The sequence below is a fragment of the Lytechinus variegatus genome, chromosome 1 (assembly GCF_018143015.1).
Source record: "Lytechinus variegatus isolate NC3 chromosome 1, Lvar_3.0, whole genome shotgun sequence".
NCBI lineage: Eukaryota > Metazoa > Echinodermata > Echinoidea > Temnopleuroida > Toxopneustidae > Lytechinus > Lytechinus variegatus.
The window spans coordinates 23558062-23585309 of NC_054740.1; the positions used below are offsets into that span (position 1 = coordinate 23558062).

The following is a 27248-nucleotide window of genomic DNA, read 5'->3' on the forward strand; positions in this document are numbered from 1 at the left end:
ATGATACTGCAGTGTGGAATCGATGTGTGTCAGGTGTCACTGACATTTTATCAGAATTTTTCAGGATTACTACTAAATGCCACCGCATACCTTACGACTGTTCGCAATCCGATCTTGGAACTAATCACATTTTGCTCATTTTCTGAAAATGTGAATGGAACATATCATTTTTTTTAGGTTAAAATTAATTGAAAGAATACTAATATAACCATTTTGAAAGATTGCAAGCCTTTATTTTGGAGTAAAGGCCAAATTGGTTTCAAATCGTAGCAAATCGCACGACTGCTATGACGTCATTACAACTAGATATTAAATTCCCTTTTTTTCTAAGAAGGATGATAGCACAGTCACAGATTTGAACATAGGCATTCGTACAATGATTTAGAACATTACACAGTAAGGTATTCCAAGTCTCAATATTAGCATCAAATTCTACTACATTTTATTCTGAAATCGGGTCGCAGACCAATCATATGGAGTGCGGTCGCCTTGAGTCATTTAAACAGTTCAATAATGTATGAAAGAGAATTGTGGTTGTGTAGTATTTAAAGTTTAGTCATTATGATTCTGATTGTTAATTTTGTCCTGTTTTGTTGGTCTTTCCAGGAGCAGAAACAAGGTCATTCATCTGGAGGAACCAAGGACCAAGAACAGGACCCCAACCTCAAAGAGTTCCAGAAGTCCACACTGCGTTATGCAAACCTGAAACTAGGACCAAGCACTTCTAAACAGAGCCAGGAACCAAAGCTCCTCTCAGAACAAAATGTAAGTAGATCGAATGTATATCATGGTGTTTTTATATCTACAGTATTTGTAGTAGTGGTAGTAGTAGTAGTGGGAGTAGGAGGAGGAGTAGTAGTAGTTTTAGTAGTAGAAGTAGTAAGTAGTAAGTAGTAGCAGCAACAGAAGTATCAATAGTAGTAGTAGTAGTAGTAGTAGTAGTAGTAGTAGTAGTAGAAGTAGTAGTAGTAGTAGTAGTAGTAGTAGAAGTAGTAGTAGTAGTAGTAGTAGTAGTAGTAGTAGTAGTAGAAGTAGTAGTAGTAGTAGTAGTAGTAGTAGTAGTAGTAGTAGTAGTAGTAGTACATGTAGTAGTAGGAGTAGTAATAGGAGTAGTACTTACATGTAGTAGTATATAGTAGTTGTAGTAGTATTAGCAGTGGTAATAAATACTAATATTAACAGTAGAATTTACAGACTTGACTTTTATAGCATTTCAATTGTGTAGGGAAAAATACTAAAAAATACTTGTTGTCTTGATTCTTTTTCATTCCTCATTAAAACAATTTAGCAATTTTATTGTTCCAGTAACAGCTTCATCAATCACTTTGCAAGTTGAAGCCGTAGAACAATTTACAATGTACACTGCCCAACACTTCCAAACATAACGTATCAGTCTACCAAAATTGCTACGGTATATTGATCATCTCTTTCTCCGTCTCTCTCTCTCTCTTTTCTTCTGCACGGACAGGTACGGGGTATCCGGTTCCACGTGCGCTCCCTTGGCTGGGTGGAGATGGAGGATGCGGACCTGTCGCCGGGCAAGAGCAGTCTGGCGGTCAATAACTGCATACGGCAGCTATCCTATCGCAAGAACGACATCCGCGACACGGCCGGGATCTGGGGAGAGGTGAGAACGCGTTCTGGGTCCGGTTTCATAAAACTTGTTACAGTGACAGATAGTAGACGAGTTGGCAATTGAACAATTTGGCTTTGGACCAAATGAAAAATGGTTTATTTTCAATTGGTCTACCATCAGTTTGTCCTCTATCCACATGGTCTGACTGCAATTTAGTCCACACACCAATTTATCTACATTTGCCACTCTCGACCCAGGTGTAGTAAATGGGTACCCGGTAGGAAGAAATTCCTTGGAATGCTCGATGCGCCCGATCAGGGTAGCCGTGCTAAAGCCGAGGTAATAGTATGCAGCGCTTAGAAACATTTGTATTAAGCGCTATATAAATGTTGCATTCTATTGCATATTATTATTCGTGTAATTGGACCAAGTGTTAATTTGGCGAAATGAGTGATAATAAAATGGATATTACACCAAGTGGTTATGAGACGAACTGGTGATCAGAAGAAGTGATGATTGGACCAAATGGTTGTTAGATAAAATGTTGATGGATGGAATGGCATTAGACTAAATGATGGTAGAACATGTGGTGAGTGGACGAGTTGGCAATTTATCATGAAAATAAGCCAAGAACTGCAATGAAACAATGCAGAGCATCCTCATAATTGGATTCCTGCTAAATGACATAAATTTACTACATTTGATAAAACAAAATATATTCAGTGATTTAAAAAAAAAATTCTTATGGGGGAGGGGGGCTCAAGACCTTTGGAGCACTTCATACAATCGTGACTAAAATTTGCACAATGGTAGAGATAGAATTACTTGATCTGTACGGTTGCATGTAGGTAAACTTCACCATATGAATTAATTATACTAATTTATTCATTAAATAATACTTTCTGCTCTGATGCACTAAATAAAGCTCCTATATTGCAAATTTTGGGTGTGAATATTCTTTATAGCATTTCTAATAATTGAAAAATGCTGAGGGGGTCAATTATTCTCCCTCCCACTAGAATATTAGGGTCAACATTGACATCAACTGTTTCCTATAAAAGTGGTTTAAGTTCATTTTACCACGTTAATGCAGCAGAAAGCTACACTGCCGAGGATCTTACTCGACTTATTGCAACGGAACCAGAATCGACAGAAAATGTTGTTTATTCTGGAAACCACTTGTATGACTGACACTGCGAATTAGGCTACCTCGGCATCTTGGATGAGTCTTGAATGAAAGTGGCGGCCATCTTGAATTAGGTGATGGGGAAAGGGGTGACCTATAGCCTCAAGGAAGGGGTATCACAAGACAAGATTTGATTAGGTTTGATCGCTGTTCCTTGAAAATGGGTCAGATGGGAATCACCAATATTGTGATATATTTCCAATGAATCAGGCAAAAACCCTGTTATTTGTTAAAGGGGAATGAAACCATTAGAACAAGTAGGCTTGTGTCGAAACAGAAAAATCAAAGAATAAGAACAAGGAAAGTTTGAGAAAAATGGACAAATAATGAGAAAGTTACGAGCATTTGAATATTGCAATCACTAATGCTATTGAGATCCTCCCATTGGCAATGCGACAAGGATGTGTGATGTCACATGTGAACAACTTTCCCTTTGATGGACTATAAAATACCCTCCAAATGTCTCTTTTTGCTTTTTCTTGTGGTGATACACACTCTTTACCCATGATGTATTCTTTAAACATCTGTATTACATGCCCACCTATAGAAAGAACACATGATCTACTGGAAGGTATGATAAAAGAGGCAATTTAAGTGAAGTATATACTAAAGTAATGGGGAGAGTTGTTCACAAGTGACATCACACATCTTTGTTGCATTGCCAATTTGAGGATCTCCATAGCATTAGTGATTGCAATATTCAAAAGCTCATAACTTTCTCATTATTTGTCCAATTTTTCTCAAACTTTCGTTGATCTGTTTCTTTGAATTTTCTGTTTTCACACAAGCTATCTTGTTCCAAAGGTTTTCTTCTCCTTTAACTTGTCGCCAAAGTCATTGGCACGTGTTTAAGGAGGATTCACAGCGACAACAAGTTGATTGCATTCAAATCAGAAATATGAGAGAAACAAAAGTTTAGCAAAATTACAGTAATCAATGTCAGAGTTATGGATTTTTAAAGTTGTAGTTTAGTGATAAAAGGCAGAAGTGTTGAAATTGTTAGAAATGTAATATTATTGGGATGTGGTTGACGAAGGGGATTTAAATTTCTAGTACCGGTAATACAAAGCCAAGATAAAGATATATATATATTCTATCCCTACGATGTTCATATCTAGCTTAGATTTCATTTCATTAAAAAAAACAACACAAAAATGAATTAAAAGTGAGGCACTATGCACACTTCCATTTGAATGGCCTGCTATTTATTTCTTTCATTAAAAGAATAAGCATTGTCCTTAGCTATTTCTAGATGTTTAACTTTGATAAAATATTTTGCCGATGTTGTTATTCACAGGAATGAACATAATTGGTGTGCCTGACAGTTTTCGAAATTCAGAATTCTTAACAAATTATTATTATATTTTTACCATCTCCTTTTTTATCATTCAGTTATCCATTGCTCATCCCCTCATTTGCTGAATCCATTCATAAATAAATCTCTTTGTATCTCTCTTCATAAAAAAAAATTTAACGTATCTTAAAGATAAATAACAGTTGTGGTAACAATCTCAAAGTGAGTTCAAACAGAATCCAATGATATTACCACCAAAGTGTTTGTATGTATGGATATAAAATATGTGCCAAATAGCTCTGGAAGAAAATGCCTAATTGCTTTGAAATGAGAAAAATAATCACGGAATTACATCAAATGTTGGGTATTTTTCAAAGCAAAATTAATACACTGTCCAAAATATGTTAAAATTCTGTGTTAGTGATCATCAGAATGATAGATTTCCAGCTAAGGTTTCATGATTTTACAAAGATAAGTTTACATTAATGTACCAGATTTAGATGTATGATAATATTTTGACAATTAATCTTGATTTAAAAGACTTGTTTTCCTTTTTTTTTCCTTTCATATACAATAATCATTTGCTGCAATTACTGTCTTTTACCTGAATATAGGAACCACACAAACTCTAACAAAAACTGACCATCATTTACTCCTTCATTCATTCATTCCTTCATTCATTCATTCATTCATTCATTCATACATTTGGCTGTCCGTCTGTTAGTTTGTTTGTTCGTTCGTTTGTTTGTTCATTCTAACATTGTTAAAAAAATGACACCTCATAAATCCCCAATTCAAGAAAAATATATGTCAGAAATGCATAATCATTATATATGGCTGGAAAGAGTATCTTCTCCCAAATAATTCAATACCATGTTCATGGGGTATGGGTTAATGCTTGGATGATCAGGAGGTATTGTTGTAGTGATGTAAATATTGATTTGTGTCAAAGTAAGGCATTTATGCAGTGAATGAACCCGAGATGCCAATAATGTCATTATCCTCCATGAGATAGTGAACATATTGCAAATCCCTTTTTTAATGAAATTAACTTCAGAATTTATACTAAAAAGTGTTTATTAGACAATTATAATGTAATTACTGAAAATGTGTTTTGAAATGGATTTGAATGCAACCCTTGAAGGATTATGACATCGTTGACATTTGAATTCATACATTGCAGTCATGCCTTACTTTGGTGCAAATTAAAATTTATATCACTGCAAAGAATACCTCCTGATCAAGCCATAACACATGGTAATTATTTGGGAAAACATACTCTTTCAGTCCATATAAATATGTATGTGTTTATGACATATTTTTTCTTAAATTGGAGATTTGTCAGGTGTCAAGTTTTTTTGACTAACATGGTACATATTCCTCTCCTCATATTGTAGCAGAATATACACAAACATGGTGACTCCATTGGTTCTTGGGACCTATATTTCATAAAAACTCCACCATCATTCTCTCTTTTTTATTATCTTTCACTCTTTCAGTATTTCATTCCATCATTGCTAATTCCTTATCCTCTACCCTTCCCCTAGTGTAAAGACATGTACATGCTTTTAGAAGATGTGTACCTGAAACTCATGGACCCTAACGACCCACCTTCATTCTTTCTTCTCTAACATCATTCATTCATTTCATCATTGCTAATCCCATCCGCTTACTTCTCTCTCCTAGAGTAAAAACGTGTACGTGGTCTTAGAAAACATTGAGTACCTGAAACTCACAGACCCTTAACAACCTCTTCATTCATTCTTCTCTACATCATTCATTCTTTCATTCCATCACAAACCACCTAATTCCATCCACAAACCACCTCTTCTCTTTCCCCCTAGGGTTAGAAAACGAGAACCCTAAAACTCATGGACCCTAACGACTCCATCGTCATTCTTCTCTCAAATAATTCATTCGTTCATTTGTTCATTCCATCATTGCTAATTCCATCTACAAACCACCTCTTCTCTTTCCCCCCAGGGTAAAGACATGTACATGGTCTTAGAGGACGAGTACCTGAAACTCACGGACCCTAACGACTCCACCATCCTCAACTCCCAGCACGTGTGCAGCATCCGAGTCTGGGGTGTCGGACGCGATAACGGAAGGTGAGAAAAGTTTATTTGACATTTCACTGTTTCCCACCCCAACTCCCAAGCCTTCCCTATTTGAGATTCAGACGTGAGTGTAGGCATGCACTTTGGTTGAATTGACATTTATCCGTTTCTTGGTTATCTTGGTTTTGGTTGTCTGAAGGTTGTTAAATTTCTTCAGGGAGTCTTTCCATAAAGCTTGATCTTCATAAAGCTTGATCTACATTAAAGTGATTGGTTAACATTGGTTTGAATTTTAAAAAATCTGAGCTAGAAGGTCACACTTGTCACCTGTGTCTGTGATATGTTACAAAAATTAAGCCCAGAAAAAATTGCGTCTGAAAATAATTATTTAGTGCTTCAAAAATTGAAATATAAAGTGACCGGAAACACCATCTTAATTTCATCCCATACACTTATGTGTACTTTTTAGGCGTCTATAAGACACCTATTTACAAAATCGGGGTTTGCCTTGTAGTTTTAGCTTTTCATTCTCAATAATGGTTGTTTTCAGGGTTTATTAGTTCTAATACATGCACTTGTACACATGTTTCATCTTGGTTTGAGAATTTTTTAAATCAGTTGCTCACAAAGTTAAACAATCCCTTTAAGCTTGATTTTCATAAAGTTACAAATGACTTTTAGGAAATGGTGTGGTAAGAGGGATAATAATAATGTCATATCATTATGATTTTTAATGCAGGACCCTGTCCACGGAGGACTATTCTATTGTTACAATAGATAATCCTCTGTGGCCAGGTCTGTGTTTAAATGGGACAATCTGATTCTTACAGCTTTTTTATGCATCCTCAGAATTGTCATAGATAAATTGGTGCAAGCGGTAGTATGAATTAGTATGAAGTAGTATTAACTTACCTACCGTTGGATGAAAGAAAATGCATGCAAAGTGAATTGGGATATTTTTTTAACCAATGGTTGTTTGCTTCATATTTTAAACAATTTTCAGGTTGATTAAAGAAAATTCTGAGAGTAGGTGTATGTCTTTTTGTCACATACGGATTGGGTAATTTTGAATAAAGTTAGACTTTGTTAAGACGTCAATGGCCATGTCCCAAGCTGGTTGTAAAATTGTGCATGAGATTTTATGTCACTGTAATGTGCAAGGCCACAACGTGAGACTACAAATTTTCTTTTCTTTTTTAATAATAATTATGATTTATGTAACACCTTTTGTCAGAGGATATATATCGCAACTATCATTTCCCAGCTTAATTGGAGCTATCACTTCATCAGCAGCATTCAGTGTGTTCAAGAAATTGATCCTATTTACTATACTTTTACCTCTTCTGGATATCTTTTGCTGGAGTGCAGAAATTGGCCCTTTTTTTTCATTCCACACTCATGTTGTTTATATTGCAAATTCAATGTTTTTAAAATTCTTCATCAGTCAGTGACGATGCAATGTAGAAATAATCTCAATTTAATTTCCATTTCGTGAAGACTGCGCTGTTTCACTTTCACGGCAGTATATGGCTGGCTTGTAAAAGAATTATAGGGAGAAAGATGAACAAATCCTGTGAGGAATTGCCTCCGATCATCTGCTGATGCATTGTGGGTAGCGAGGAAAGCCATAAGTAGACGGAGCCGGTTTCATCTATTTATAATAAGCTCCAGACAGTGTGATATTTGAATCCAGAGCAATTGACCCCAGTAAGGCTCAATCACGTACAAGGCCAAACACATCCCCATTCGCAGAGGGCAAAATTAGATAAATTGGACGGGTTTCCTGCGACCTTTGGCGCTAGTTATGTAAGATCTGATTTTTCATTTACAAAAATGGTTGTATTGATGGTGGAAAATATTCAGGTGATGTGTGGATTTTGGGGTTATTCCCGGCACCTTTCTTTGTTTGACAGATATGATAATCTTTTCATTCCTCTTTTTTTTGTATGCCGTAGAGTTGCCATTTTGATAGCAGAGGTTTACTGTAAATTCACTTGGTCTATATAAGCAGTTGGTCTTCTTGTCAGGCAGTCTTATGTCATATATCTTGTCCTTAAATCATTGTCCTTAATCTTGTCCTTAAATCATTTCCTTTCACAGGGCCTTCCTTTTGGAACAATTTAGACACCCATATAATTCAGGCGCCCTCTTTATATTCTTTTAAATGTAGGCTGAAAACATTTCTTTTACAATCGTACGCTAGTGGATAAGCGCCGTGCTTGAGTGACTATCATGTAGAACTCTTTATAATGTATTGATAATTTTTTTCATTTGATTTATCTCGCTTCATTGCGTTAGGAGTTTTTAATCCTTGATTATTTTCTTTTTGGAACCTAAATGTCTACAAGCTTTGCTTTTTTAAAAGGTTCCTCATATTTCACGTAATTGTATTTCCTTCTAAAACACTACAACTATGTATTGTTTGTCATCATGTTCCCATAACTATATTCAGGATGTATGTTTTTGTGGAATGTGAAACAATAAAAAAAAATATGGGCTAAACTAATAAAGACCCCCCAAAATATTTATGAAGAATATTTTGAAAGAGTGTCATTAAAAATGGCCCCCTGCCAAGGATGGCCTCCTGCCAAGGATGGCCTCCTGCCAAGGATGGCCTTTCCAATGAATGCTCTCACAATCAATAACTGGGAATGTAAGTGCAATTTTTAGTCATGCTTTTTCCTTGTGAAACTCCGCTGGGATATTGGCCTAATTAAATACCAAGTATGCAATTCCAGTAATTTATTAACCAAGACTGAGCCTGAAAACGTCACAACTTGCTCATATTCTGATTTTTCGGTTCAGAGGCATGTAACAGGAAGCACAGCAATTGATCATGTGGCTAATTTTTACGATTGATTATACACAATTATCAGTGCGATTAATCATAGAAACCAGCCCCCATGATCGATTGCTATTTCTTGTGCTACAGGGGACTGGAGGGACTTAGGGTCGTCTCAAGGTCACAAAATGATATTTGAATTCAAGTACCCATTATCGCTCCCCCAAGAAATTGATTCTCTTGTGAGCAAAAACCCTTGGACAGGAAAATAAATTCAAGTGATTTCGCACAACATCCCAAGAAGGAACTCATAGGAGATGGCATGACAAGATCGCCAGACAGAATAATATGAAAAGCGTTGATGACAGACAATGACTTGATGGAATAGAAAGACCCGGGAGCATTTCATAAAGCAAACAATCAGTGGTTTTCACTGACTATTGTTATAAGCTACTGAAATCCTTTCATCTGATTGGCTCAGAGCAAATTTGTCAGGGAAAATCACTTGACCAAACTTTTCTTGAAACACTCCCTGAGGGAGCATTTCACCAGACGAAAATAATGAATTTGCACTGACCATTGTAACAAGCTACTGAAATCCTTGCAGCTGAATGGCTCAGAGCAGATTTGTGAGTGAAACTTGCCAAGGAGATGCTTTATGAAATACTTCTGGATGGTGTGGGATGGAAATCTCGCTTGGAAATGTCACGCTGTAAGACTAGACATCCAGGTAGAAATCTCCAGGGGGAAGTGGGTTCTGCATCATAAAAAGGATTAACCGACATCTTGGATGGGGTCGGTGGAACACAGGTAAAGGAAAGGTAGGCCGGATTCCGCCCTGCGACTGGGGCCCTCATCTAAACTTGAGACGATCGGCGATAATGAAGCTCTTGTCTCGCCTTGCAATGTCGTACCTGTCCTCTTGGGTAATCGGAGCCTTGCGCAGGTAGATGGAAATGAGGGAAAGTAGAACTGTTATTGAGCAAGGTGGCTTATTTACCTTTATTTGGGACTATAAGCGGCTTGTTTGTCTGGGCCCTTGATGGACGTTTAAAGATATATCTTTGGGCTAGGTGTGTGGGTGATGTGATTACAGGGGCTATTATTGCATCAAAGATTCTTTCCAAAACAGAAATGTTCAAAGTGGGGTAAACCCATTTTATTTGACTGGATAAGCCACTGTTCATGTCCCAATTCTTATTAAATGATAATTATCATCTAATTCTATCACTCACCTAAAGGGTGTGGATGAATAAGGTTAATGGATTTGGGAGTCTATAATGATTTTAAATTGCTTCTGATAATCTTGTTTTTCTTGACTCCTTTGTCCGGCCGAGCTTTGAAGTAGCTGCGTCCAGGTAATCTTGCCGAAAGGCCGAAGGTACACAGACAGGTATTCTTAAGTGGAACACACCTCCACAGGGGGTAATGTTCTCTTTATCTCGGACAAGTGCTTAGGCTTAAGAGGGAAGAGAGGGATGCAGAAGAAGGCCTATTTATTTCAATCAGATTTTGCTTCCATGATCGACAAAAGAAGGCATTAACTTGACGTTGACTTAGCTCCCTTTTGGTTCCAGACAGGATGATGCAACAACATACTTGCAATCAATTGTTGCAAGTGATAGATCAGTTTTAGCTATCAACTTTTTATATTTTTGTGATAGTTGCATAAAGACAAGGATACTCTTATATTATATTCATAGAATGTGTGGATATACCAAGTAAAATCCAAAATGTTTATGATATGATCTGTCCATATTAAAGACTATGTTTTATGAAAAGCATATGTTTCAATGAATGAAAAAATGATATACAGCTAGAGCAGGTGGGAGGGAAAATTAATATTATACAGTGACATTTCAGAATCAAATCACTGCACTGAAAATGTAGGATTAGAAACTATTTGCAGCACACATAATCTCTGATTTCATCTGAATTCACATTATTCTTGACAATCAGTATTTTCTGTGTTGCTTTAGAAGAGAGACAAGACAAATTTCTGAGAATCTTTTCCTACTGAGCAATGATCTATTTTGGATTTTTTGATTAGTAGAAGGCCTTTCTCACAGAATACATAAAGGATTGTCAGCTAGAACTCAGAAGTACAAAAACTTGAAGGAAGTAATTAAGGATAAACATAAATTTTGGGCCACGTATCATGAGGTGGATAGCAGATATGAAAGAACAATTTCGATTGGTTCTTCCTCTGTGTTTGAATGGATCACGTATGCAACGATGACCTTGATTGGCCATTGCTACTTAACTATTGATTGCAGACTTTTGTGAATTGTGGAAGAAACCATCTCAAGGTGATTAGGAGCTCCCTTTGAAATTTCGGAATCACCAAAATGATAAGATAGTAACTGTGTTTCAATGTTGATATTCACCTTGCACCGCACACAGGAAATCATGCGTGGGACTGCACACAAATGTTCTGAAAATTTCACCGTTTTATTCAAATTTCATGGAATCTGAAGGGCAAGCTTTTGCATAGGACCTTTACACTATGCTGTACATGTACTTCTTTAACAACGTGAAAGGAAGTTGAAAACTTGAAATGGCTGTCTTGACATTTCCCACAACTGACGTTATTGATCCCTTTGAATATTAAAATGTAACTGTTATTGATCATTTCATCATGTTTAGCATGGATGATAAAGAAAGCTTTTGATTATTTCAAGCAAAACAGCATTTTCAAGCCTGATCATGAGCATTTTATTCATGACTTGAAAAGAATCGTTTGGAATGGTGAAAAGAGAAAGCATGGAGTTCTTTTGAAAGACATATATGCATTTTCAAGGACATGATCGCCGTCTTTTAATCCCTTTCTCCCATCATCGTATTAAGCAAGAACAGGTATGTGTTACTCTGACTGATCACCAAATAGCTCTTGTGTCACTCGTTTCTCTCACGTTGCATTTTCCTGACAAGGTAGCGTTGTCGCCCGTCGGTAAGCCCCTCCTTCACCTCCAGGGTAATGTTTTGCGTGTCGTTCACCTTACGTCACAAACAGCAGGTGCCCAAGCAAACAAGTCTTCTTCTTATCTGTCTCAACACCTCGTGCCGGGGATTTGTAGCTTGGTAGATTTCTGCCAATTTGGGGCTTTTATTCAACGATACTCACTGCATCTTAAGTGGCTTTCATAACTACCACATTATTATGAGGCTTTACAGATCCCATGTTCCTGGGGGGTTGTTCCCAGAATAAAGCTTTAATGGAGTCCTGTGAGTTTATCCTTCACCTGATGCTCTAATGATAAAAGGGATTCAATTTCATTTGGGGAAAGAAAAGGGAAGTGCTTCTTTTCATCAGGAAAAGGTAAAGACTGCAGCCGTTTATCCATGGCTTTGTAGGGAAAAGTAACCTAACATTTTATTGAGAAATCATTGTTTATAGTACTTGAAAAATTGTAAGAGTATGACTCCCATCCCATTCAGTGTGTTTTTAGTCACTTCATTTTCAATTAGTCAATTAGTGTTAGTTTGGTCTCGTTTCTTTCCTTGCGAATTTGTCTTTAGCATGTTATGAAACTGAGAAATATTGTTCTGCTGTAACAAAGTTTGATTTTACTATGTGCAAGCTTATGTGCATTAACATGAAAACAAAATACAAGCAAACCTACAAGAAAATCCTTGATTCCTTCCTGATCAATTTGACATTTTTTGGCAATAAAGTGAAAGAACGCCCTCTAAAGTTAAATGAAAGGCAGTTGGCATCCTTGATGACTCAATGCATTTGACCAATTAAAGCTGACCCACCAGGAAAGGTAATAGGGTTCCCTCAAGCTTCCTATTTGATGTGGATGGCCACTGATTGCCACCTTCTCTTCCTATAATTAGATAAGATTTTGAAAGTTTTTATTCGATACTGAAACTTGACCCTCTAAAGGGAGACACGGAAGGGGAGGGGAAAACTCCTGGACATGGCGAAGAGGGGATAAACTGGTAAAATTAACAGCTGGAAAAAGTAAGGGGAATGACATAAACCCATAATCTCACCATCTTGCTGCGGAATCTCTTGAATCTACTCAGGGGCCAGGGAGGGGCGGCTCTCTCCTTTAGTTTTCCCCCAGAGCAACCTGAGAGAGTTGTTTTTTGGCGAGGGGCGAGTGAGCGCAGAGTAAAGGTAAGACAAGAGATTGAAGGAAGGTGGAAGGAGAAGAAAAAACTGACAGACATATTGGTTGACAGGAGGAGACATTGGCGGCAGGTAAAACAAGAAGCGCTAAAAGCCCTTTTGCAGCGGTCATGAATAATCATAAGATTCGATGAGGTGTTTTTGTGCTTCTTGAGACGATGTCGCAAGATAGAAGACAGATGAGGAAAAGGTGTTGCGGGGGTGCAGGTAACGGAAAAGGGGTACACTAATGTTTGTCACGAGTTTCATGAGAAATTTGTCTAGTACCATATGTTTTGTTTATAGTCATGCATACCCGTAAAGGCAAATGTATGTATTCTGCTACTCATGAAGGAAAGAAATTCCATAGTTTTTATAAAAAGCAAACAACCAGCGGAAAATGTCAGGGGAAACTACAACAAAATCAATTCTTAAAAGGATTTGATTTGAACTAAAAACAACTTGTGCATGGTATCTTCTTATTAGCTCTGAACTAAAAATGAAAATCAGACATCTAAATAATGATTATTGATAATCTGTGCTTGTCTTTTTCTTTTCTTTTTCATTATTTTCATCTCCATCTTTACCTCTCCCCTCTACCATCTTTAAACCCAATGATATATAAAGAGCTTGATAGTCTGGAAAGGCACTTTCTTTATTAAACCGTAGCTTTCTGAAATTGCTTGTTACCTGCTAAAAGCCTTTATGAATTACAGGATTCGGTAGTGAATGGGTTTAGTTTAAGTGTGTATATAACATGATCATTCCTGTACTCTCAGCCTCTGAAAACTATTATTGCCCCAATTCACAATACCCCTTTTTTCATATCATCCCCCAGTGATATATCAGGGATCAGCTAGATTTTATTATTAGTTCAGGGGGACTTCTCAGGCAGACTGTATCCTCTACTATCAAGGAATAGATATACATAAATTATATTGCTATTTGGAAGAGGCATAATCCATTATAACTGACAAGCCAGTGCCTGGCCAGGAGGTTCAGAAAAGGGCACGAAAAATGGCAAATTGCTTTGATGAATGGTCTTCCTCGAGAATGAATGTATAATGATATCTTGTCTTCCCGCTTTCCTTTTAGAGAAATATATTCATCTTATCAACTCCCCCACACTGAATACATATCTTGGCTTCTTGTTTTCCTTCTGGAGAAATATATTCATCTTTAACAACCCCTCCCCCTTGTACAATGAATATATGATATATAATTGGCTTCTTGCTTTTGTTATAGAGAAATGTTCATGTGTAACAAGTGCCCACCTGTACAATTAATACATATTATCTTGGTTTCCTATTTTCCTTTAAGTGAAGAACAGTTTATCCATGTATGTAATAAGCCCCTCCACCCTGTACAATACATAGATAATATATCAGCTTCTTGCCTTTGTTTTAGAGGAATGTTCATGGGAAACAAATGCCCCCCCCCCCCTGTACAATGAACATGTAATATACTGGCAAAAGAATTTTAATTAATTTTCCTTTTGGAAAATTTAGCAAGCCTCCCCCATAACAATGAATACATTGTATATTGACTTCTTTCTTTGCTTGTACAGAAATATATTCATCTTTAACATGTGCCAACCCCCTTCCCTGTACAACAAATATTTGATACATTGGAAATTTGGTTACTTTTTAGAGAAATTTGTATAACAAGTGCCCCCCTCCCGTGCAATGAATATTCAATAGATTGGCTTGTAGCTGTCATTTTAGAGAAATGTTTTCATCTTAACAAGCTCCCCCCCCCCACAGCCGTACACCCGTACAATAAAGTCATAATATATGGACTGCTTACTTTCCTTGTATAGAAACATGATCATCTTTAACAAGGGATTGGTTAAACAAATTTATGAGAGTGTTTAGTGATGATGTTTAAATTGGATCTCCCAGACACTGTAGGTTACCTCTGAAATGTTTGTCAGGTGGACAGTTGTCTGTTACAGTTATACACAGTAACACACTGTTTAAAAGTACAATGTTGTTTACTACATGAACCTTAGGATATACTAAATTGAACTTTTGTTTTTTAAGATTTTCAACAATTATTTAAACTGTTTCAACCAACTTACTGTACGGGTCAATTAGTAAACGACGTTGTGTAAAAAATTTAAACAGCATTTTGACTGTGTAATGTATGTATTATATCTCCTGCAGCTCCAGGTAAGAGGCTCCTATATTCAGAAATAGATGGAGACATTGTGCTGCAATGCCTACTTGTCAAATTACGCATGTATCAGTCAATCTTGACTGGCAAAATTATTGATTTTTATCAAGCAATTTATCTAGGTTATGTCCTGCTTCAGTAGGTCCCAGACTGGAGAGTTCCTTGGGCAAAGAAACAGAATCAAAACAAAACCTCCCCCCTCCACCCCCTTCCATTATTTCTCCACTCTTTGGAGAAAATTCGCACCTTAGCTTGCTCCGATTGAATAAATTAACCTTTACGTCTGCACACCTTGATGTTGTGCACACCTAGCGAGTGTTTCATGGAGCATCTTCTCAGTCGTTTTCACCGACTGATTTGCTCTTGCCCAATCAGATGCGAGAATTACAGTAGCTAATAACAATTGTCACTGACTGTTGTTTCATGAAATGCTCCCCTAGAGATGCCTTTCAGTGGTAATGTTGTCATGATTTTTTTTCAAAGAACTGGATTGGTAAGTGTTTGAAGGTATTCATGTGGGGAGCATTACGTGAAACATGGGTTTTCACGGACTAAATCATGGACGGAAATCCTTGTATCTGATTGGCTCAGGATGAATTAGTCGGTGAAAATCACAGAATTTTTGCTTGATGAAACACTCCCTGGGAGGGTAGTATTGCCACAGGAAATGGGTGAACCCTGACATACAGTAGACTAAGAAGCACAGGTTGGATGCATTGATGATTTCAAAGCTCTTGGTGATAAGGGAGAAATCTAGTCTGCTGGGCAAACCCTTCACTCGAGTTAAGGGTCTGAATGTGCAGCCTACTCATGCCTCATGTACTGAAGGCTCTCTCGCTCTTGTATTGGAACAGCAAGTTTTGTATGTGCTAGTCTTTGCGTAGAGGCACACTTGTTGATCAAAGTTCCAACCAGGGTCTGTGCCTGCAGACTAGGAGAAATCAGTGTCCCAATAGCCATATGCTGTAAAACAAATCATGGGTTCTTGATTCTAACTCATGAAAATTAACCATCCCTGTCTTGTGACCTGTACCACAAATTTTCATCTTTTTAGAGAGTATATTAAACAGGATTAAGAAGAAGTCAGTCTTTTCCATTGCTACCAATCAAATTTTAAAGCATCCAACTCACCCCTCAGTCTACTTTCTTGCAAGGTGATTTCTTGAGATATGTTTGAACTTCCGATCAGGACCGGATGACCATCTCTTGTAGGCTGCCGTACAAAATTTGAAATTACAAGGGGGGAGGGGGGACAAATCCCTCATCCAGATTGTTTGTTTCCCATGCCAACCTCAGACCCCCCCCCAAAAAATGTTTCCAATCCAACCACTAAAAGGGACACCTATTTTGTCTTTGGTTTCAAGATTTCTAGTTTGTTGATGTCACACCTCGCCCCCCCCCCCCCCCGTCATACATATAGTTGCGATTGATACAATTAACCTTATCTGTATGGAAATCCATCAATGTCATAATTTTGGGGCCTAAAAAAAATTGCACAAAGTTCTTCGCAAACAAAAAACAAAGAAAAGCACACTGAATTCTCAAGAAAACTATGAAGGTATGAATCTGAAAAAACATGCATTTCAGAAGTTGACGTTGCTGGCTTTCCAAAGTTGTGGTTGATCGGATCTATTGCAACTCTTTGTAAGACCAGGCTCAGTTGTGGCAGCCCCTTATCTGTTCCCCCGTCACATTTAAAGCATGCCCAGTTAGTTATATTTGGATTAAATGTTGCTTTGTGATTTCAGACAACACATATCCTGGCTGAACTGTGTATTCCATCAATATTCTTTGAATAATGGATGAATTTGTGGCTTGAGAGGCCGGTGTAGGTTAAAAGCTACTAAGGTGGTCATTGACTTGTGATTGTGAGATAAGAAGAGAGAGGGATTGAGAAACAGGATTTTTGGCGCAATTTTCGAGGACCGACTATACACATTTTTGGTTCGGTGTTTGCTGAAATCGCACATTTGAGTGCTGCTAAAGGGTGGAATGTTCTATAGACATGAAGGGGCATGCTGTTGTCTTACTATTAAACATTATGTTCAGATATACATAAAATGATGACCAAATGAAGAAGATATGCATTATTCATTTTGTAATGTAAAAATGCTCTTCAGAAGCAAAAGTGTTAAGCATTTACCTCCATTTTATCCTCCCTATCTGTTTCCATTATTTCCCTTCCCTCTCGTTCATGATTCCTTAAGGGCATTGAGATTCAGATTAGAGGCATCTCAAATTTTTCCATTTTCTAAAAACCAGATTTTTTTTTTTCTAAATGGCACATTCTGTTAAAAAAAACTATACTCCTCGAACGCATGCTAAAGATCTATAGCTTCTAGTTAGATTTTCTGGTAATGTGCAATTGTCCTTTAGTGGATTTTGCTTGGTTTACACATGCTTTTTTATTCTCAAAGTTTGTAATTCCATTTTTGTACAAAACCGTTATGTTTTTGTGTAAAAACCAGTCGTCAGGAATTCTGAGATTTAGAAAAAAAATCTGTATAGATATGGAAAACTGGGGACTTTGAGTATTCTTATCTTCTAAAGTTCTCTCTCTCTCTCTCACTCACTCACTCACTTACTCGACCTCTTCTTCTTTTTTCATTCATTATGACATTAAGGCATAGAAGCATGACTGAAACATTCCAGCAGTAAAGATACATTTTATCCATTTAATAAGATTTTCAAAATGAAACATTTCCTCCAGCTGAGCCTGTATTCATATCTTAAAAAGATTACGCTTCTTAAATCCAGGAATATAGTGTCTTTAATCTTGTAATTGCATTATACCTGGCAGATCTGAAACTTATCCTGTCTCATGTTAAAGGCTTCAAGCATGAATGCTCGATATCTCCTCGCTTTAGAGCTGAAAGATTGTCACGCAATGAAATGGGGTTGAAGTTGGCACTGCGCTCCCTCTTAAGAGTAGATTTCTGGTAGGCTGGGATAACACGACCCCAGACATGAATGTAACATTGCCTCTAGCCCATTGGGGAAATTGATTTTCATTTTCACGTAACATATCTGATGGGTGCGGGCGCGGTTATAGGGCTATCATCACATTAGATTTGTACCTGTGAGATACCATTGAAGAGGGTAATGTTCCCCGTAGCCATTGGATATAAGTTGATTAAACCCTGTAGCATTGATACTTCGCTCCTTTATTTTTTCATTCAACCTACACCATCAATGTATTTCTGCGACTTACTTGCATTTAACATAATATAGAAGAATTCTTCACTGTATTTCATGTACCTAATATCCCCCTCCCTCATATCAGTGATAGCAACAGATTTTGAAAATAGAAATTATAATTTTTCTCCATAAGACACAAACAAAATTCGAGAAAGAAATTGGAATACAAAGCAAACCCTAATCCAGTCTTCAGTATCGTACACAACTAGCTCTCATTCATCAAGATGTCAGGTCGCGGAAAAGGAGGAAAGGGTCTTGGAAAGGGTGGTGCCAAGCGTCATCGCAAGGTTCTACGAGACAACATCCAAGATATCACGAAGCTTTGTGATACCTTGGAAGTCTGCAAAGAAGACTAAGACTACTGAGAAGAAAGTCCCTGCCAAGGGACTTTCTTCTTTAGTGTCTTTTTCTTTTCTTTCTTCCATATTACATATGGACAATAAGTGTGAGAGATGAACTGGACTTTGGAACATTCATACATAGTTTTTTGTATACATCCTTACATTAACCAAGAATTACAATCAGAATATAATAATAATATGCAACATTTATATAGCGCTTAATACAAAATGTTTCTAAGCGCTGCATACTATTACCCCGGCTTTAGCACGGCTACCCTGATCGGGCGCATCGAGCATTCAAGGAATTTCTTCCTACCGGGTACCCATTTACTACACCTGGGTCGAGAGTGGCAAATGTAGATATTGATTTGTGAGGATGAAATAAAGAAAGAGAGCCAAATAGAGGGTTATACAAGACATCAGGTAACTTTAAATTACTAGTCATTTTTGAGGACATATTCATTAATAGTGGGTGAGCATTATTCTCATATCATCACTTCGTCTCATGAATCACAAACTGATCGGTAAACAGTCCTTAGCGCAGATGTCCTGTTAATATCATGATTATTCATAGGTGATTATACCCCCTACGGATTGTTGCGATGATGTAAATAATGCAGCAATGAACTTAAGATCACCCTTAGGTTCTGTGGCAGGATATTAGTATCATAAAAGAAAATGACAGATTTCATATCCTGCATATTGAAAAGATTTGAATTATTCAGGTATATCCACCTGTGAATGAAAATTGAATTGAAATGACAGCATTTTCTATTTTCTGCAGTCACTTTTTTGATTTGATTTATATTACAACTTGCAGCCATCTTGTAAGTTTTGTTTCTTATACATCATCAAGAGACCTTTGATGCCCCCACAAAAAAGAGAAGTTTTTACAGTTAATCTCTGTTTTCTAATGGTTTAACTTCATGAATATTCATAGAAAAATTATTATACCCCTGGGAATACACCTCATTCTGCTAAGATGTTGGTGACCTCTGCAGCAACTGGTAGTTGGAGCTTATACAGTGCATCCCACAAAAAACGAAACTGAGATTTATCGATGATTTACCATAACTTAATCACAAATACAATGGAGACAAATGACCTATCAATTCAAAGCTTAGAATCTCCTCTTTCATCTGAAATTACTCAGAATATTTCTCATTCACACATGAGTGAGCAAAAACAATTTGAAAAGGGAATACCAAAAAGTCATTTGGCAGGCCTTATCTGGGTTTTTAAAAGAAAACCACATTTTTAAAAAGTTCAATATCTGCTCTTTAATTTGATACCTCAATTACAGAAAATGGTCAAGAAATAACAAAGTTCTAGTTATTTGAAATAAAGCTTGAATTTCAATAATTTCATAAAATGAAGAGGTTTTACAGGCTAGCGTTCAAACTCACTCGACACTCTGTTTTGTTGACGATCAGCCATGCATCAAGTCTTTTGTTACCGTGCGATAGCTTCTGTGGGAAACCGGTGAAAACACGTTTATTTAATGAAATTATGGAAATACAAGCATTGTTTCGAGGGATCATAACTTTTTTTAATTCTTAACCATTTTCTGTGATTATGGTACCAAACAAAAGAGCAGAAATTGAGCCTTTTAGTCATGTGATTTTCTTTTTGAAATTCAGATACCCCCCACCAAATGAGTTTTTGGCATCCTTTCTTAGGATTGTTCTTGCTCACTCATGCGTGAATGAGGAATAATCTAATTAATATCAGATGTAAGAGGAGATTCTAAGCTTTACACTGGTAGGTCATTTGTCTATTGTATTAATGAGAAAGTTATGATAAATCATCGCTAAATCTCAGTTTCGTTTTTTCTGGGACGCACTGTACAGCAAATAACAGATTATCTTGGGTGAGGTCTTTCAAAGAAAAGGGCGTGTATGATCACTTTTAATATAGTTTGAAGGATTATTCTGAATATTAATGTTAATCTTTTACACTTATCTCTTGATGGGAATTAAGGATTTCAAGTCAGGTGTAATTTATGATAGATATTGTATTATGAAAGAGAAATCAAAAAAAGAAAAATTATTTCTTTATCAAAGCAACGTATATTTTGGGGAGGGGGGGGGGTGTAGTCTGCATACACAGGCCCTGCTTGTAACTTTGATCAAGAAGTTGGTCTTTATACAAGACTAGCACAAATACATCTTACACAGAGAGGGACGTTGTATACACATGTCAAAGGTAGGAAATATGGGCTGCATTTCAGATCACTTTCCTCATGTAAGGAGGGGGGGGGTCATAATATTTATTGATTATATCATCAAATATATACTAACTTATGGGTTAACTAGAGTTGATGAGCTGGAGAGAATTAGCCTTCCCTCTCAATCTCAGAGATGATGAAAGGAAAGTGGACAAGAACAAAAGGGTGCTTTACTTAGATCTGTATTTTAATGAAAGTGTTTGAGAAATGAAAAGTGAGAAGAGAGCAGTGGCTATTTAAATCTGAGAAGAATGTATTAAAAAGATAGGATAAAGGGGGAAAGAGGGTGTGAAAGAGAGGGTGAAAGATAAAGAAAAAGAAGTAGGAGAGATATGCTGGAATGTTAGTTTAGAATTGTCTACTTCTTTATAGTATCCATGGAATTTTTCTTAAGGTTAAAAAGCAACACTGAGATTAACAAAAGAGGGAGAGTGTGAGAGAGAAAGAGAGGTGGGAAGGGGTGGGGAATAAGACAAGGACAGAGAGGGTAGCAAATTAAGAAAGATTTGTAAAAAGGGAGAAATATACACAACTTAAAACAGATATAATAACAGTTAAGACGGTACTCATTTGAATGTGTGAAGAGCAGAAAAGAGATGGAAAGAGGAAAGGAGATAGAGAAATCACTGAACTGGAAATGTAGCAATATATAAATATCTTAGGTATACATTCTCAGATGTATAAATAACAGTTCTGATGGCAGTTATTGAAATGTCTACAGAAGAGAGAGAGAGAGAGAGAGAGTGGGGGTGTGTGTAAGATGGAGATAGGAAAAGAAAGGAAATTGGAGAGATAATATACAAAAATCTGAAGTACAGAATTCTCAGTTTTTGATGCAGTTGCCATGGCAGACATGAACGTGTGAATATCAACAGTGAGAAAATGAGAGAGGGGGGGGGGGGGGGAGGAAGGAGAGACAGGAAAGAGAGAGGAAGAAAGGACTGCATGAATCCAAGGTGTACATTTCTCAGCTTTTTTAATACAGTTGCCACTGCAGTTATATGAATTTCGCCACCTTGCATTGACGTAGATGTCTTCCCATCATTATTACTGCTGATGACAGAGGCCCACCACAAGGACGAAGCCTGGAAATAAAAAGGCCGTGCTCGGTTCCAGCACACCGTGATATCCCTCTTAGACATAATACACCCAGGCAGAAAACAGTAGTCAATAAATTTTGGCCTTTGCTGGCTATTTTTTTCCACTCGCATGCATTCTGTGTCGGAGCTTGCTGAGCATACCGTCTCCTTTTTGTTGAGGTGGTGGTGGTGTATGAGCACAGCGTAGGGGAGATAATGAGAGGGTGTTATTGAAATTGTGGTGCTGGTAGAATTCCTAATATGCGGCAGTGAGACAGAGGGCACCCTGAATTAGAGGCACCCGACACCAGAGGTAACTTGTGTTTGTTATCTGTCTCTCATGTTTTGTCCGTGTCGTGTATGTGTGTCGTTGTTTGGGAGTACAGTGCTAGTGCAATGTCGTTCTGTGCTGCGGTGATGGCTTGTATGGTGTGCAGTGGTGATCGGAACACTAAAATGGCTTCTGAATGCGCCGTTGTGATGGTGTGTCGTCATCGTATCTTGGTCATTTATTCAGTCTGTTGATTCTTGAGTATGAGAATACCAATCATGTTTTCAAAAAACGATGCAGAAGAGGCCGGGGGGGGGGGGGTAGAAAGAGAGAAAAACACACAGACAGACATAGACGGAGAGAGAGGGGAGAGGTAAAGGAAATTAAAATGGGTTTATACAAGAGCATGTACAGTTTTCAATTTTCTGTAAGGTCAGATGGGGTAACGGGTAGTTGAAGTAGAAGTCTGAAGGGGTCAGCACAAAGAGAGAGTTGGATGGGGGGGGGGGGAGGAGGTAAAAGAAAAGAGAAGTGGCAAAGTAGAAGAGAAAGAGGGAGGTATCTTGTGTTTATTTGAATGAGTCCACATAATGGAGGTTGAGATACATGCAAGAGGTTGATATTGGCAGAGAGTGGCAGAGAGAGGAAGCAAGAGGGTGTGAGGGGGGGGGGGGGAGAAAAAGCATATGCTGAGGAGATCAATAAATAGCACTTCTAAAAACACATCTTCCATCAATTCCCATTACGTATTTGTGGTCTCTAGATTAAACTCTTTTAATGTACTACTCAAATTGAGACTCGTATCCGTTAACTGCATGCATTAATAACACCCAAACCCTGGGAAGAGAATTGATGATTATATTGGCCTTGGTGGAGTGAAGTAGTCCATTAATTTGCCACCGTAACCCACGGTTACCCCTCGTCTCTTTTTGCCATAGAGAGATATTAAGCATCCTTTGTGTGTAGTTATTAACATATACCCACAGTAGACTGCTGCGATGCGAAGATATATATATATAGCAGTAGCGAGCTGAGGCCCAGCTTAGGTAGGTCTGTATATATACAACTTGAAAACATCGCTAAAAGTTGGTTTATGACGTGCGTTCCAGACTCCCTGTTTGGCCGCCATTATTGTTTGGGTGCCGTGCCTTCTCCGAGCTTTAGATTTGGCGTAAGATGTTTCCCTTTTATCTCGTATTATCACAAGTGATGTGTATAAGTAAATGTAAATACCACTGGTGCATGCATTGAGTGTTGATGATATCTCATTATATAACCAGCTACCTTTAGAGTGCAATCTTCAGTGGAATAGAATGATCGTACTTTGAATAACTGGCTTGTGCTTAATACAGGTTTATATGACGTAACAAACCAGTAACATCGTTTTGCTTTCAGAGAGCAATTTTGAGCTCTGTTCCTTTCTTGGTCTTTTGCACGTCATTGTGAAAAATGGACAGATATACAGAGATATATTTGTCATAGTTCATGATATATGTAGACTGTGAGATGTGGCGATATTACATTTCATATGTTGGATACAGATAGATAGAAAACAGAGACACAAAGATATATATATATATGTATATATATGTGTGTGTGAATATATATATATATATATATATACATATTCACTCTGCAAATTGATCATTTTTTTTGTATATAAATCATGAATGATTATTGGTTTTCTTTTGATTATTTCAACTAACAATGATAATATTTAGATATAATTCATGTGTGTAGTATTCAGTGTGATAAATAGAAATATAGATGAAATGTGAGCGACAATTTATTTTAATCATTACAGCCAACTGAGATCATATTTTGCTGAAATTTAGATGTTACATGTTCAGTATGACAAATTGAATGACCTTGACATTCTACTTAAGCTACAGAATTCTATTTTTGCTTAAAACAAGAAGGGTTTTATAATAATTTCAATTGTATTTTGTCCTTATTCAGATTATTGATAATGTGCATTAAGATGTAATTGTGGCATATTATCACTTGAATTAGGTTATTCTGCCCGAGACTTATTGCTAAGATTGCCGTCAACTAAAGTCAAATCTTCAAGTCAATTTCATCTTATGATGGAAATTCTACAACCTATCTTATAAATATGAATTCATGACAAACATGGAATTCAAATCATACATTGTAAAAACTGTGGTGTTAAAACTGACACCAATTGGTGTTAATAGAGGACCACACCCTGAGGTGTTAAAATTACACCCTAGAGATTAAACAAAATACTAACAAATGTAAATGTAACAACAAAAGGTGATATGATAACACCTATAGGTGTTAAACTAACACCAGTGTAGAATAACTGGTGTGGTCCTCTATATACACCGGTTAACACCACAGTTTTTGCTGTGTATGATTTTCTTTCTTTGATCTATTCATTTGATATAAAAATTCATGTGCTGCATGCATAGTTTTATCTTCACATAACACGCTTTTAAATGCAAGTTCATTCTGCTAGAGCATGTAGACATTTTCTCGCATTTGAGAAATTAGGATTTCTTTAGCCCTTAAACATTTGTAGTATGGTCATGTACAGGTACTATTAATCTGGGTATTTATATTTAAAAAAGATTTTACAATTTTCTATAAATTGATAATAGGTATGATCTACAAATAATGACCTACTCAAATGCTTTTGACTAAATGTTTTTGGTCTTTGATGGATCATATTAATTATAGACTAATGTGTTCTGACATACTAGTATTAGCCATAATAATAATGCAAGTATTTCTTGATATGTTGCAAACTTTCTAATAGCATTATGAAACTAATATTATGATTCATTTTATTTCCTTTTATTTCCATTTTATCATGTCCCACAGAGAAAGGTAATGATGTTTATTTTTTTATTTGTAATTTGTGAATACTTGTGACCATCCTTGAATTATTTGCCACATTTGTTACTTTGCTCTTTATTGTTCTGTTTTCCTGTATTCTGTGTGTTGATTTATTCAAATAATATTTTATTTGGATGTTTAGGTATTCATTATTATCATCGCTTATTTTTGTTTATTTTTGTTTGTTTCTAAGAAGTAGGATACTTGTCAATTTGTGTATGTATTATTTTAGACGTTTCAGTTTTTTATATTAAGTCATAAATATTTTCTTTGCAATGATTGTTTTGTATTGAGTGCTTTATTTTCATCTACTTAAACAATATCTTTATTTATTTTTGTGATTTATTATAATTATTATCTACATTAGTACTTGATTGTTTTTACTCTCCGCCTCTGTATTTGTCTTTATGACTTCTGCATGCCCATGTGGATTATCAATTTCTTATTTTCTTTGACACATGAATACATCCCGCATGTTTTATTGTCCAAATACAACCCTGCTATTGAATTTGTATGTTGGTGTACACTTAATTGGTGGTATTGTTTTGATTTAAACAATAAAAATAGTTTTTCGTATCCATGTGCCATATATTACAATTGTGGCCTTTTATGAAAATCCCCCTTGATTGGAATTCATTCAATAAATCTGTTATCACTCCAGAAACTATTCAAATTTGATTAAATAATCATCAGAGAGGTAAATTTAGATTCTATTAAAATTTAGTTTTGTGTGAAAATGTATGTTTTTAAAATAATTAAAGAATCTATTCATCTTGACAGTATCTAGTAATTTGTGTAAAATACAAATTCTCTTTAGTACTCCTCTGACAATCTGTCTCTTTAAATTTTAGTAGATTTATGTAGAAAAATGGTAAAATGAAATAATGAATCCAGTTTTAAAATGTGTGTTGCTGCTTGGCATGATTGATACTTAAATCGCATTTTTAGGAAAAATTTCCACTTTCTACACCCAATATCACTTATAATTCAAATGATGGCATGATGATGATGCACTCCATCGGTCCTCTCCATCTGATAAGAAGCACCTGGATGGGTATAATATCTCAATATTCATTCCCGTAATTGGGGTACCCAGGAAATGCCAGAGATATGGTCACCGGTCTTGTGATATGACTCCAAGGCCTGGGAGTGTGTGTCATGAAAGCAACTTGTCAGTGATTTTCATTGACAAATTTGCTGTCAGCCAATCAGATGCGAGGATTCTGTAGCTTATAGCACTTGTCATTGAAAGCCACTGACTGTGAAACACTCCCCCATTTTTTCTCCTTGAGAGCGTATCATGAAGCATTTGTCTGATTTTTTCACTGACAACATGCGATGAGCCAATCAGATGCAAGGATTTCTGTAGCTTATAACAATAGAGAGTGATTTTTCACTTACTATTTGTTTCATGAAATTCTCCCTGATTCAGCCATTGCATCATTAGGCCTGGAGTGCACATGCCCAGAACAGTCATATCTTTTAACCTATGTGGGACCTACTCTCTATGTTAGTCTATATGGAAATGTGTGTCTAAAAATCAAATTGAGTGCAATGGGGATTGGAAATATCTTAACTACATTTTCTTTTCTTTTTTATTTTAGAGTTTGGGCAAGGTTTTGGGAAAAATTGTGACAAAATCCTGGTCAAAATTCAGGTCATTCATCAGTATATGTATAGAGTGGGCATGTATTATAAAATAAGATTGTGTGATCAAACTGTTGTATTGTGGGAAAGGAAACAATTAAAGTATTTGAGTAGTTTATGCCATCATGTCAAAGTGGCTGTGTCATTACATGTGTATAGTTTACTTCAATAATACAAGTTGGGTTGGGCCATGCCTTTATCAACATGATAAATCTTCTATCTCCTCTCTTATGACAGAGATTTTTGAGGATTCAACAAGTCAACATTTTTAAGTTGCTTTTTTTATAGTGTTAGTTGATGCCACACCATTCTGATTTAAAGTTATTCAGATCCTGACTCAATTAGATTTGACTCCCGGATGGCACAATTCCTAGTCAAATTCATTCAGAATCTGATTCAGTATGACTAGGAATAAAATTGACTCCCAGCTGCC

General features: G+C 36.6%; 1 protein-coding gene across 1 annotated transcript in view; it reads left to right on the forward strand.

Moving 5' to 3' along the window:
- The window catches only part of LOC121429844 (amyloid-beta A4 precursor protein-binding family B member 2-like), a 56543-nt gene that overhangs the window by 7033 nt on the left and 22262 nt on the right, over positions 1 to 27248 (forward strand). The window contains exons 3-6 of the mRNA XM_041627092.1: positions 607 to 765; positions 1469 to 1627; positions 6040 to 6167; positions 25154 to 25159. Of these exons, the coding sequence (XP_041483026.1) occupies positions 607 to 765; positions 1469 to 1627; positions 6040 to 6167; positions 25154 to 25159 (452 nt within the window). The remainder of the gene's footprint in view (positions 1 to 606; positions 766 to 1468; positions 1628 to 6039; positions 6168 to 25153; positions 25160 to 27248) is intronic.